The sequence below is a fragment of the Strix uralensis genome, chromosome 18, assembly GCF_047716275.1.
Source record: "Strix uralensis isolate ZFMK-TIS-50842 chromosome 18, bStrUra1, whole genome shotgun sequence".
Taxonomy (NCBI): domain Eukaryota; kingdom Metazoa; phylum Chordata; class Aves; order Strigiformes; family Strigidae; genus Strix; species Strix uralensis.
The window spans coordinates 6,654,803-6,668,305 of NC_133989.1; the positions used below are offsets into that span (position 1 = coordinate 6,654,803).

A 13,503-nucleotide genomic window follows, 5' to 3' on the forward strand; every position below is an offset into this window, starting at 1 on the left:
GATCGGCTCAAGCAGCAAGCAGAAGAAATGTTGGAGTGACTCAGTAGCCGTCAGCGAGCTCTCAGCCCAGCACCTCGCTCGGCAGCAGCACATGGGAACAGCAGCTTCCCACTTAGGTGTAGCTTCATTTATTACTTAAGATCCCATTTTAGACAGTATTAAAAAAGCAGCTTCATAAAAGCAGATGAAGCTGTGCCCTCTGGTTCAAGAACACAACTTCAGTTCTTTTGGGAGAAGTTTATCATTGTCTAATGGTGATATTCATGTGCTTAACCTTGCTTTCTGCATGTATAGGAAAGTTAGAAAGTGGATTTTTCCCATCTTTATTTAAAAAGAAATCTGCTACTTTGCATACAGAGCATTACATGCCTTTTTTTCCCCTAAGGCAACTGCCACCATACTGATCTTGAACATGACATGAGAAATTCATTGGTCAAATGCTACTTATTGCTGCACTAATGCAAATCCATTAAACATATCAGTGTGAAGCTGGGTCCCCTCACTGCATACTGCTGACCTCCTCTCTAGAGATACAGTAAAGGTGAAATAATTTACACTGGAAAAAACACAGCCGTAGATGTACTTCCTAGTTGAAACAGCTTTGGGAAGCAGAAAGGCTCTTCTGAAGGGCCAGGAGAAGCCATAGGAGCAGTATTCAGTGAGCTCTAACTCCTGCAGCTGAGCTAGTTTTCAGGAAATAAGGCTTCGATCCAGCAGAGCCCGAGCACAAGCAGAACTACTCGTATATTTAGCATCAGCTACTTGCTTAAGCGCTTTGGGGGCTCAGACTCAAATGTTTAAAATAAAAACTCTTCGGACAAGTTTCCGAGCAGTGGCTTAAGCAGAAGGTGAAGAAGTTGTTGATGTGTGTCCACGTACAAATCTACGTACGTGAGTTTTCGCATTTGCTATTTTCGCCAAAGCTTTTCCTGTCCCAAGATTAGTTTGTTTTATCTAGTTTGCAAGGCCTGGCCATGCTGCACAGCTGTCCCACTGCCAAGCTCCCATTAAAACACTTCTTGAGCCAGTCCTCTCCACAAATCCCATATATTGCAGCCTGGGACTTGCTCGCTGAGCTGCACGCTTTTGGAAAAATAGAAAATGGACTCCAGTCGAGGCTGGTCCATTTCTTGGCCTCAAGCTTTGAGCACAGCGCCCTTTCTCTGGGTCTGTCACATTTACCAATCTTTTAGCCACGTGCAAGAGCAAAGATGGAAACAGTTCCATAAACACAGTAATTTGTAAGCCTTAGCATTTACTTTACTCATCTCAAAAACAGCAGTTATAGCATATTACCTAGAAATACTGCAGGTTACCAGCTTCTTTTCACATGGTAGTCAGAAACTAGTAAGATAAGGGCATTTTTGTCAGTGGAGTGTAGAGCCCCTCACCTGCTCTCCCCAGCCAGGCTGCCTTTCAGGGCTTCTCTAGGAAAGTGTCAGCTGTCCTTTGGCATATTTGATTTGTGGCTGACAAGACCCAGCTCTGTCTTAGCAAAAGGATCTCAAAAGCCATTAACATAACTTTGACTTAGCAGCAGTATTCAGTGGCTTGGAACAGAATAATTTTGGATATCACCCCTGCATTTCTCAACAGCACCCAGACATCCTTGGGAGGCAACAGGGAGAGATATCCCACTGCCACCCCCACCTTGTGTTTTTTGTAAATAATTGATTTAATTCTACAGAGAAACCACCTAATCATCTTTTACCAAAAATCAAATTATTTTAAAAGCCCAGGATGAAGGAAGCATGAACAATAATCAACAGTTTTGCAAAGTTCTCAGCACTGCTGTACCTGATATACAGCAATAAGCAAAATGTCTCTAAACATCTGAACTATTTGTTTTTTTCAGCTATGGTATATCTGGAACTCTGTCAGTATTTCATACAAGGCATTTTTATTTTAAGTTAATAACCTTCCAGTGGGAATTTAGTGTTCCTATGGGCAGAGTTTTATGGTTCCTTTTATAGGATCACTTCAAATTATAGGTTGGTGAACTTAAAGAAACCCCTCTAAAGAATGCAGGAAAAGTTAATGCTAAGCGGATTTAGGGTAAAATAATTATATGTAGGACTATTTTATGTAACTTTTACATGCAGATATAAAATGAAGTTAGCTGTGCTGAGCTGCTCTTGTCAGAAGCAGCTTTGCCGATTAAGTCCAGGCCCTTGGTGGATCAGTGCATACAGACATGCCTAGGAATCACCCTCGCCAGCCAGCCAGCAGCTCTCCTTCTTGTTGTCCTTGCTATGGCTGCTGAAAATGAAAAGCTACTGCAGGCCCTCTTACCACTCCATTCTGTTATTAAGGGCAAAGCATCAATCCCAAACTGGCGGGTCTTATTGGAAGGCACGGCCCGCAGAACAAGCAGCCATTCACGGTAGCCTTCTTCAAAGCCACCGAGGTTCATCTCCGCAGTATTCGCTCCACAGGAGGGAAGCAAAGGAGCCAGAATCGATCAAAAACACCAAAGAACCAGGAAGCTTTCCGGGTGTCGAACATTGCAGGTACAGCGCGGGTTGCTGGGGTGGTGTTTCTGGGCGTGGGATAATGTGGGAACGGTTTCTCCCACATTCAGTCTGTTTTCTTGTCTCTTTGGTCTACCACTAGTGTTCAGTTGCTGGTTTGAAACTACTTGGGATTAGGGATTATTCCAGAAAAGTTAGAAAAATAATGTTTATTTGAAACAATGTTAAACGGAGGGATTTCTTAATCCAGTTTAAAAAAAAAGAAAAAGGCACCTAACCAGAAAATCTCCTTTTCTCCCACATAAAATAAATTCTCATTTTGAATTATAATTACATTAAAGCAATGAGGGACCAAATGATAATGTAGTTCAGTGGATCTGAATCAAAACGCTGTAGATTTTCACATTTTGTGATTTTAAGTTTAAACCCCCAAAAAGATTAGTAGTCCCAAAAATTTTGCCTGGAAGAGGAAAACCCATTTGTTGCTCAGGATAACTGCAGGTGTTTTGGGGGGAGCTGTGCCTCCTAATATGGAAGAAAACCCCATCAGGCATTTGAAATAGAAACGTGGCTTAATTATGAGATACCTCAGAATAACGGGCCCTTGGTGACCTTCCCAGCAGGAACTGCAGCACAGGGCTTGCTCTGCTGAGGGCAGTGGCAGATTCAAGCTCTATTTCTGCGAGCGCTTCACTGTATGGAGGGAGAGCTTGGCAGAGCTGGAAGGAAGAGGACAGCGTAGGGCACAATATCATCTTACGCAACTCACCTTTGCCTTGGGTTGCTTGGGATTACCTGCAAGGCTATGGGAGAACTCTCCCATCAGTGTTCCTGCAGCTTCCCTGTATTTAATCAGGTCATTCCTGTCCTAGAACTAATGATGTTTTTCTGCAGCCGTGGCGACAGGTGTGGCTTCTCTGACCTGCCCACGTGTAGGTATTTTTGTACCTCTCACACAAAACCCAAGAGTCTCTTAAAACGGTTTTCCATGGCTTATGTTTCCAAGCTCTGGGTTTTGCAGTTCCCTGAGCATAGATGGTCTGCAGTTTAAGTGTGCATTTTTATCATCTCTTTGCTGTATAAATTCAATTTTTAAAGGATGGGTAGTAGACAGAAGAATTTCTTACTTCTGCGAGTATGTTAGAAAAGTCCCTGTAACCAGTGTCCTGCTTCCAGCTTGCAGATGCCATATTGAGTTAGCTTCCAATGACAAGAGTTGAAAAAGTATTTTCTGGTACTTCTACTTGGGTCTCCACCTCAGGCTGTATGTCCAGGATGGACACAACTACCATAACTATCAGTGTAGTTTTACAGCTCCATGATTCAGACCCATGCTTTATTCTTTGTCTGCAGCACTGTCACCCATTGTGAGAAGTCTGTAATCTGGATCCAGCTGCACTGGACAGAAGAACAGATTCCACATTATCTTAATGTCATATGTTGCGTTTGTAGGCCTGAAGGTGCAACTATCACCAGTAACAGAGGTGATTCAAAGGCAGGAATTTAGAAAATAGGTAAAGGGTGCCTTTATCACTCCTTCCACAGATTCTCCTTTTAAATAGTAGGCAATAATCAGAGAGATCTACTTTTTGCTAATACGAGGTCAGAGGAAGCGCAGGAAAAAAAAGGCAAAAAGCTATTTTCCCAGGCCTTTTTTGGCTTTGCACAGAAAGCCAGAGGGTCATTTCATATGTATTGAACCCAGCCATTATTTTATGACTAAAACTGAAAACATTAAAAAAGCAAGCCACAAGTGCAGCAGATGAGCAGCACTGCCTCAGTCCCTGTTGGGGCACTGCTGAGGGCTGTGGGTGCTGGGGCATGCCGCGAGCGTGGGGCAGCCCAGCCTTATGGCCACCCCTTGTCCCCACGCAGAGAACAGCAGCAGCGACCAGCGACAAGCCTGCAAGAAGCATGAGCTCTACGTCAGCTTCAGGGACCTAGGGTGGCAGGTAAGGGCTGCGTGTGACTGGGGTGGGAGCTGGGGTGCCTTTGCACATTGCTTACCAAGCTGCAATAGTGGTATCGAGCCAATTACTGGATTCTTTTTTCATTCCAGAGGGAAAAAATTATGTATTGCCTTTAGCATGCTTAAGAAGTGCTTCTACAAAGTTAGGGCATACAAATACTTAGTGTGAGACTGGCTAGAAACTCACACTTAGGTCTTTTTGAGAAACTGTGGCCCTGGATTTCCTCTGGCAGTGCTGAACGCACACATGGCTCTCCATTTTCATCTATTAATTCTTTTAAACCTGGTTAAGGACATTCTCATTTCTGAGAGCTTATACCTGCATTACAGCGATGGGCGAAGTGATCCCTGTGGACAGCCGGGAGCACACTGCTGAATAGATAAACAACTAAACCCTGAAGTTCAGCTACTCTGTGGGCATGTTTGCAAAGCAGGATATGTCAATCCAGGAAAAGCAGCCACTTTAGAGGTGTATAAAATAGCATTAGAAAGGTCGGTGTACCAGATTTTTATTTTGCAGGCCACTCTAATTGTATGTGGATGCATGAATTGATAGATTTATGTGCTGTTTTACTTTTTGTTTCACTGCACAATATTTCTGTCTTTTTCCACAATTTAATGGCTCAATTTAATCAAGGACTGGATCATCGCTCCGGAGGGCTATGCTGCATATTACTGTGAAGGAGAATGTGCTTTCCCGTTGAATTCATACATGAACGCTACAAATCATGCCATTGTACAGACACTGGTAGGTGCACTGTAGCTCCTAGTGCAGTTATATCTGATAGGTGTTACTCAGAAATAAGTTTATACACAAAAAAATCCTTAAGCTAACAAGAGAAGGAAGGTCTGCATTAGCTCATTAAGATGCCTGCAGCATTTGGCTCAACATGTCTAGCCAAGTGGCCTGAATTAATAGTTGGCTAGGAATTACCCTGTCTTTGCTGCAAGCACTGACATGCTCTCTCTAGTTTAAAAGGGCCCTATGATAGACATCTTAATGGTGGTGTAGTCCCACTGCATGGGAAGGAGAGAGCAGGACGTGAGTCCCACTATCAGCATCTCTTGGAAGAATTCTGTAAGGATCCACTGTATGGTGCCACCAAAAGCGGGTCTGGGGGCAGACTGAGGAATGGGTCAGTGAATTCCAAAATTACACAGGCCAGCTGCTCTGTGTATTTGTTTTAAGAAACCGTACAGAGATGTCCAGATGGGAGCCCTGAGCTGGCGTGTCATGACACCATGCCTGTGCTCACAGGGATCGTTGGCTGGGGGCCACCCAGCCCCAGCTGTGTCACCAAAGCCAGTGCACCATGGTTCTTGGCCTGGGCCAGCAGACATGCTGGTGCCAAACACCCTGGCTGAGCAGCACCTCAGCTGCCCTGCCTGGATGCCCTCTCCTACCCAGCTTGGGCCCAGCTTAACAGCCCAGGCCCCCTGCACGCAGCTGCAGGGCACAAGGAGGCTCACTGCACCTTTGCATCTACATCCCATGCCCTGTGCATATCTAAGGACAACATTGCCAAAAGTATTAGGGAAACTAGAAGCATCTACATTTCCAAGGGAAGAAATATCTGTGTTTTTCTTCTGGTAGATTGCTTTTTATTTGCTTTTTCCCTCTCTCCTCGGAGGTCCCACAGCAGGGAGCACAGGGGACCTGAAGCCCCTGGCCCCAGCCAGGTCTCTGTGCTGCCAGCCTCAGGGCCAGGGGTCTCTGCCCAGGGCTGATGGGATTTCTCACAAAACCTCGCCTGCACGTCCCGCAGAGTTTACCGTAACTGGTACACTTCTGCAGAACGCTGACTGCTCTGACAAATGGGAATTTTCTAATGAAAACCTGCCTCGCTGAAAGATTTCCAACTAGATCTGACTTGGGTGCGTGCGTCAGCCTCTGTACATGCAGGGGACATCTCAAGACATTTGTACACAAAGCCAGGTGTTCGAAACATGTCCAAGTGAGTGTATGGGACAGACAGAAAGTTGCCAGGGAAAGAAAAATATGGGGGAGGAGAAGGGAAAAGTAAATCTTAACATGCTTCTACTTTCATTCCCCAGGTTCACTTTATAAACCCAGAGACTGTGCCGAAACCCTGCTGTGCTCCTACACAACTCAATGCCATCTCAGTGCTCTATTTTGATGACAGCTCCAATGTTATCTTAAAAAAATACAGGAACATGGTGGTACGAGCATGTGGCTGTCATTAGATTTGTAGGAAAGAAAAAAAAAGTTATTTGTAAAGAGTGGTTTTGTATGGCTATATGGGGGAGGGGAAAAGGTTAGCGCTCCAGCAATGGGTTTAAAAAAATCCCAAACAGTTTTTAGGACTGGGCTTCTGAAAGTTCAGACAATGGAACAGTTTCTGGATCTAAGTGGCATTTGAACACATTTTGTTTTAGTTTATTACAGACAATGAGCTTGTAAACTGAAACAAGCCAGAGAAACCATTTAAAACCAAATCTGCCTACAAAATTGGCTCCTACAATACATACTTTTGCAAATGAGTCTTTCTGAAGATTGCAAACTCACCAGTGTTGAATGTGAGTTAAAAAATAGTAATCTATCCAAGGTGAGAATGTGCTGTGACTAATAAGCATGTGTAGTTCCTGTAACACAGTTTGCAATAAAATAAGTGAACAAAATATACCTGGAGTGAACAGGTATTTTGTTAGAGAATTATTACTTCCATCCCTCTGTTTACTTCAATTTCATAAGCAAAACCAAAAATTAATTACATGCAACTTCCAGTTTTAAACTACAGTAGCAAAAGCTATGTCTGGATTGATGCAAATTCAAGGGACAGATCAGTCTAAGGAAAAAGAAAAAAGAATTTTCTAATTGGCAAGCAAAAGAACTGAAGAAATGATTCCAAAGAGCAAGACTTTTTGGGTATAATTTTTTCTGTCAACAGGGAAGGAAATTTCCTCTAGAAAGAAAATTTGAGTTTGCTATGAACTTGAAACAGGAAAGCAAAATGTTAAGCAGAGATTAAACCTTTAACGTTTAGCTGGGGTGTCCTAAGCAATTATGGAGTTGTGAAAGCCAGCTTAAGATCCTGCTCCTGTTTGGAAAACGTCCATTGACTTCACTGACAGAACAAGTTTCAACACTTTTTTGAAAACGTGGAGGCTCAAGTGCAAAAGGTGCTGTAAGCTGGGACATACACACAGCACCACACCGACTCAGCTAGGAACAAGCTAGGAAACCTTACTTCCCAGGGTCAGTGTTTATGATGAAACCCCTGCTCTATTATTGGCTTCACCTCTTAAAAAAAAAAAAAAAAAAATCCCTTTCAAGAGCCACACCAACAAACTGGAACCAGGAGCAAGAAAACATCCCCTCCAGGCTTTTCTTTTTCCTTCTTTTAAAGTCACAGGTTACACAAACATTACACTTATGTAATTAAAGCTTAATTAAAGTTGTTGTGAAGAAGAATACAAAGTAGCAGTAACCAATCACAAACCAATTCAACACTTTGGCATACCTTGCGATTAAAAAAGTAGGATTGACATAAATTTCACCAGGGAGATAAATAAGAAAATTCTGTCCAATAAAACACCAGGTCCACAGCACACCCAGCTCTAAATCTCCAAACTTCAAAAACCTAAACCTCCAACAGATGGATCCAGAACATAATAAATCCCTGGAGATGGTTCTCTCTGCTCAGTGAGTGGACAGGGCGATGCAGCTGCAGTGGGAACTTGGCTCCGTATCTTGCCTTAGAGGAGAGTTAGAGAAAGAAGATAAATGAACGCAACCGCCCGATTCTGGAAATCACTCACTGCTCTTCTTCCTTTAAGTCACAGATCAAATCCAGACCAGATGCCTCACTTTAAAAAGAATAAGCAAAGGAAGAAAAATACCGTCTATGAAATAAATTGGAAACTTGTTTCTGATGATCTAATTCTAATCTTTAAGTCAACTGGTGTTTTCCCAGCAGTTTTCTCAGTAGCAGTATTAGGCTTATGGGAAAGTGCAAGTCTCTCCATGACATCGGTAGGTTTTGGACTGGGGCCTCAGCGAGCAGTTGCCACATTGCCAGATGTGCCCAGCTTCCAACCCAGGCAACTCAAACATCTGCAGGACCAGCCTGGCCGTGGCACACACACACTCCGCACGTGCGACTCCAGCAAACTTCCTAACTGCCCCAAGGTGAGACTTTGGCCACACACAGCCAAATGGCAGGACAACAGCTGAAGCCAAAAGACCATCTCTCCCCAGAGCCTGCAGACAAGACCATCTACAATAAACAGCCAAAACTGCCCTCAGTGCGTCTCTTATTTAGAGTGAAGTATTGAAATCACACAGATTGGAAGTGTCTTTTGACATTGTATACCTATATACACCAGTGCTTCTGTAAACCTCCTAAAGGAAGTTAAGGCACTGCCTAGAAAGTTAAAAGCTAATCGTGCCTAAACTTCCACTATTTAGTAGTCAAGGATTAGTTTTTCTTGCGGGTGTTTCAGTGTTGGTGGTCACTGCGTTGGTGTATTGCATTTTTAACTTGGACCATGGTATCTTCTGTATAGGATTCATATATTAAATATTATGTGGGATTGTTTCTGGTTTGGGTTGGTTTTTTTTTTAAACATAAGAACAGGATTTCTGTTGCTAGGCTCAACATCAGCTTCACTGTTTGTACATTTTTATGTAAATAGTTGTCACAAGCGGAAGAAGAATTATTTATTTCCATCTCTGAATTCCTTTTCAATCACATCCAGGAAAAATTATTCTCGGTTCCTAAACACATTTGTTTCCTTATTTAAGAAGATATTTATTAACAGTTGGCAAAAATGCATACACGTTTCTGGTTCTTTTCATAGAGCAGTTGTCAGAAGCCTTTTGTACAAACTAGTAAAATAAATCATTGCAACTTTACAAAAGATATCCCAACAACATTGTGTGTCTGTGTGGTTATTCTCCCTGTATTCAAAGAACCTTTTTGGCTGGGCAATAATTCATCTTGAGCCTCTGTTTTCATGTAGATCAATCTCTATGTACAGGCAAAATCAGCACATGTTGCTATTTGGTGTGACTCCTTCAGTCCAAATACAACAGAGAGGGAAGAACACAGAAAAATATGAATATGTTTTGCAGACTGCACTGCAAAGATCCATGATTGAATTATAGTGCAGCTGTCAGCAGCTGTTTCAAAGAAGCAGGGGGTAAATTAGTTCTGTTTACTGCTAACATAGTTCAGAGATTTAGTCATCCCAATAAAATTATAGAGGCACAAGAAAGGAAAAAAGAAACTCCAAAGGAACATCAGCCAAGAAGCTGACATTTTCTAATTTAGATTGTTTTAGCATATTTCAGAGATGCTGCTGGCATGAGGTTTCCTACTGTGGATACCACACCGCATTGCTATGGAGGCAGCTGAAAAAAATAATGGTCTAAATCCCTGTATTAACTAAACATTATATCTTCAGGGCATAACAGCAATTTTGGGGTTCTGTACTTTGAACTGTGAGCAGAGTTGTGCCAGTTTATGTAGATGTATTTGCTGATTCAGAGGCTTAAATCATCAGCATTTTGGAGTGAAACTACTATTTTTCACAAGCAATTACAAATTCATAAGTAAATTTGCTTCATGCACTGATCTGAAGTCCAGCAAAGCATCAAGTGGAAAGACCTTTATTGACCTAAACTGATGCCTACTCAGCTTTTGTATGCCTAGACTAATTTTAGAAAGAGGATCCTCTGGTATTTCTCAGTATGGTCCCAATTCTCTGCATTTAGACACAGTGTAAGTCAGAGGTGGTTCCAGCAAAGGGAGGAAATGAATTTAAAAAAAAATTAAATCATCCTGCTTTACAGTGCCAGTCTTGCAGCCAACAGAAGCTTTACCACTAACTTCAACACATCCAGCCTTATATCATGAAATATCGGTTGGTTTCCAGCTCTGCCACAAACACACACAACTTGCTGGATATGCTTCGTAGCAGCTTTTCCAGCCGGGGAGCCAAAACTCCATTCCCGAGCTGGTTGCAGCCTCCCCTCGGTCCGCAGCGCTACTGTGGCTTTGTCTCCTCATCTACTGTTCTGGAAGAGGAATTCTTGACTTGAATACGTATGCTGCCATAAACTGGCAGGGCCATAAAACTCTAGTGAACCAGCTTCAAAACAGCTAGATTTATCTGAGTAATGACATTTTAAAGCACATTTAAAACATTTTATAGATCGGTTATTTTAACTTCCTTCCAGGCCAAACTTTGAGGATGTTATGTTTGCTTAATTGAGCTGTTTCAGATCTGTTCCAGTACTGACAATAGGATCCTTTTTTCCCTACACAGGAAACTGCCTCCATTGCTGCCAATGTTCATATAATAAAAGATAATGATTTAAGTAAGCCTTAGCACAATTTTAAGATTTCTGATTTTTTAATAGAAGTGTCAGCTGTAAAGCCTAAAACCAGAAAGGGAGAGCAGCGCTTGCACAAGCGCAGCTCAGCAGCATTGCCAAGGACCGCGGGATTTCCTCTGCTGCTCTATTCAATCCTTTCAGCTCCGTCCGCAATAGGAACAGACACTTTCTGGATAAGTAAACCCAAAAAACTCATCTTTTGAGTTCAGAATTTGCATCCTCTGCATGTTTCCTTGCTTGCTACTATTGCTGCCACAAACACATTATTCTCTGTACTCAGCCGTTCCTTTAGAGAGAAATTCTGGCCAATTAAGCTAAAAGGAGCCTGTTTGAAGTTTTTATTTATCAGGTAATGATTGACAAGACCTTGAGGCAAAAACTAGGAGCACTTTATACTATAGTCATTCATTACCCAAGTACAAAAGCAACACAAATGGGTTATTATGGCCACTTTGAGTTACTCTGTTTTAAATAAAAATATCTATTCCCTTTCTCTGCTTAATGCAGTAGAATTTGTATTCCTAAACCAGCAGCTAAGAAAGATCAGAAGTTTTGGATAACACACGTTTAAGGCCCTGATTTGTTTCCAAGCATGCATGCTGGTTTTCCTAGGGTCTGTTTGCTGACCAGGCAGTAGGAGCAGAGTTTTTAATGTTTTGAGAGTTATTTTGATATTGTGAGGTTTGCCACTTTGGGACAAATTTGCTGTTTTCTCCAATTAATAGAATCCTGATGTTTGAATTAATTCCATAAGTGAAGACAGCACAATCTTTAGACAGCTTGAGTTTAGTTTTATATTTAAAAGGAAAACAGGACAAGTCAGCCAGAGTCATCAACTTCACTTTTCTTTTTTTCCATCAGGGAGAAGTACTGGGGAAACTAGGGGAGAAAAGGGGGCTACAGCCTTGGTCCCACAAATCCTTAGAAAGGTAGCTTTGCACTTGACTAATTTTTGCAGGCCTGGTTAAGCATTTAACTATTTGCAGGATAAGGCTCTACATGGGGCTGCTTGAATTAACCTCACCCTCAAAGAATTGGCTTGCTTGTCTGCAATAAAACCCAATCCCAGGCCAGTCAGCAGTAATTTGGGAAATGGAGCATTTGTGTCTGGAATTGGGAGGGGGCAAGTGGCTGTATTCGCTGCGGCGTCCATGGGCTTGCCTATAATTAAAAACATGCACTTACCCTTTCTGAATGGGAAGCTGAAGTGACTCCTGAGTTAGCAGCTCTGTGCTGCTGATAACTTTGGGCTAATGATCTTATTTTAAGCAGCTCTTAAGAAAAAGGGCCGGGGGGGGGGGTGGAATGTGGCAGGACCTCATCAGATCTGTTACACTTTAGCATGTCAGCCCCTGTAGCTCAAGCCCAGGACTTCAGGTTTATGCTAAATTTCCAAAGCAGCACATAGAGGTTTGGGATGATACTGTGCTTGTGGGGTACGAAAAGCCCCACAGAGGCACCAGGAGCTTTTCAACCTGGCTCCCCACCTTCCCCTCCATTGCATGATCTGTCTGGTAAGGTCTAGAGCAGGCAATGGCCCTGGTAGTGGCCAGACACTAATGGTGACACCAGCGAGGTGACCTTTGGCTTGGCTAATGAAGGCAAACTGTTGCAGGCTGCTGGATTTATTCCCATGTTATTTGTTGCTGCTGTGTCAGGTGCTTCATATAAAATACGTGGAAGCAGAGACATTTGGTGTCTGGATTCAGTTATGAAGGGTCAGAGCTCAAAGATATCATTTCTCAAGTCCCAACAATTCAAGCCATTTTGTTCAGCGTTTATAACAAGCTGTAGACAAGAGCAGAGGGGTCGATAGCTCTACATCTGTCTGCCTTGGGCAGAAGTACTAGTCAGCCTCTAAAAAAAAAAATATTTGGGCAATTGCTTAATGAGAACAATTTCCTCATTTTACCTTCTATCTTTGACTATATACTAAGCATTCAAGAAAAAGGGGCACAAACCAACAACATACTTAACTGATTCAAAATTGACATATGAAGAGTTATGCTTCTGATTTATTCATCTCTCAGTAATCTACTGCCACTACTGACCTATATTTGGCTCCTGAAGCTAGAATCTAGCCCTTAAATCCACTGAATTCAGTTGTTCTTCCTTAACAGGGAATGACCTGGCTGGACTGCTGTTTTAGGACTTGGCTAATTATTCCAAGGACATATTTCATGAAACCTCAGGGCTAAATTTTGGAGTGGACAGCAAGCAGAGGTAGGGCCAGGCATTTGTGAGAAGAAAGGATGCAGCTGCTCACTTTGCAACTGTACAACCAGGTGTTGAAATCCATCTTGCAGGGTTCCCCTGGAAACCCTGCCAGTGGTTTTAGGGAGAAGGAACATGACACTCACAGAGGTTGGGCTGCCATCGACTTGGAGCAACTTTGATCAAGAAATCTTTTTCCTAACAGCAAGGCAGAATTTTTATTTTTTTTTTTTTTAAATTAAATGCACAAGTGATTCCAAGTTCAGCCCATCAGTTGTTTTGGTTTCACATGACTACTGAGAAATCAACTGTAAAAGCTGGTGCAGTTATAAACGCACATACCACGCACAGAATGTGAACTATAAATACTGGCACAGATCTGGTTTAAGAAGCTGCAGTTAACATTGTGTCAGAACAGCCCTTAGAACCCCCATTTCCAGAGACTTATATTGTAGGGGGTGGGGAGGGAATAAATCTGATTTTGCTGG

The 13,503-nt window shown here is 42.5% G+C and overlaps 1 protein-coding gene across 1 annotated transcript in view; it reads left to right on the forward strand.

Moving 5' to 3' along the window:
• BMP7 (bone morphogenetic protein 7) overlaps positions 1-9,334 on the forward strand; it is a 47,286-nt gene extending 37,952 nt beyond the window's left edge. The window contains exons 4-7 of the mRNA XM_074888400.1: positions 2,313-2,510; positions 4,347-4,423; positions 5,078-5,188; positions 6,496-9,334. Coding sequence (XP_074744501.1) covers positions 2,313-2,510; positions 4,347-4,423; positions 5,078-5,188; positions 6,496-6,645 — 536 coding nt within the window. The 3' untranslated portion in view covers positions 6,646-9,334. The remainder of the gene's footprint in view (positions 1-2,312; positions 2,511-4,346; positions 4,424-5,077; positions 5,189-6,495) is intronic.
• Positions 9,335-13,503: the final 4,169 nt, after the last annotated feature.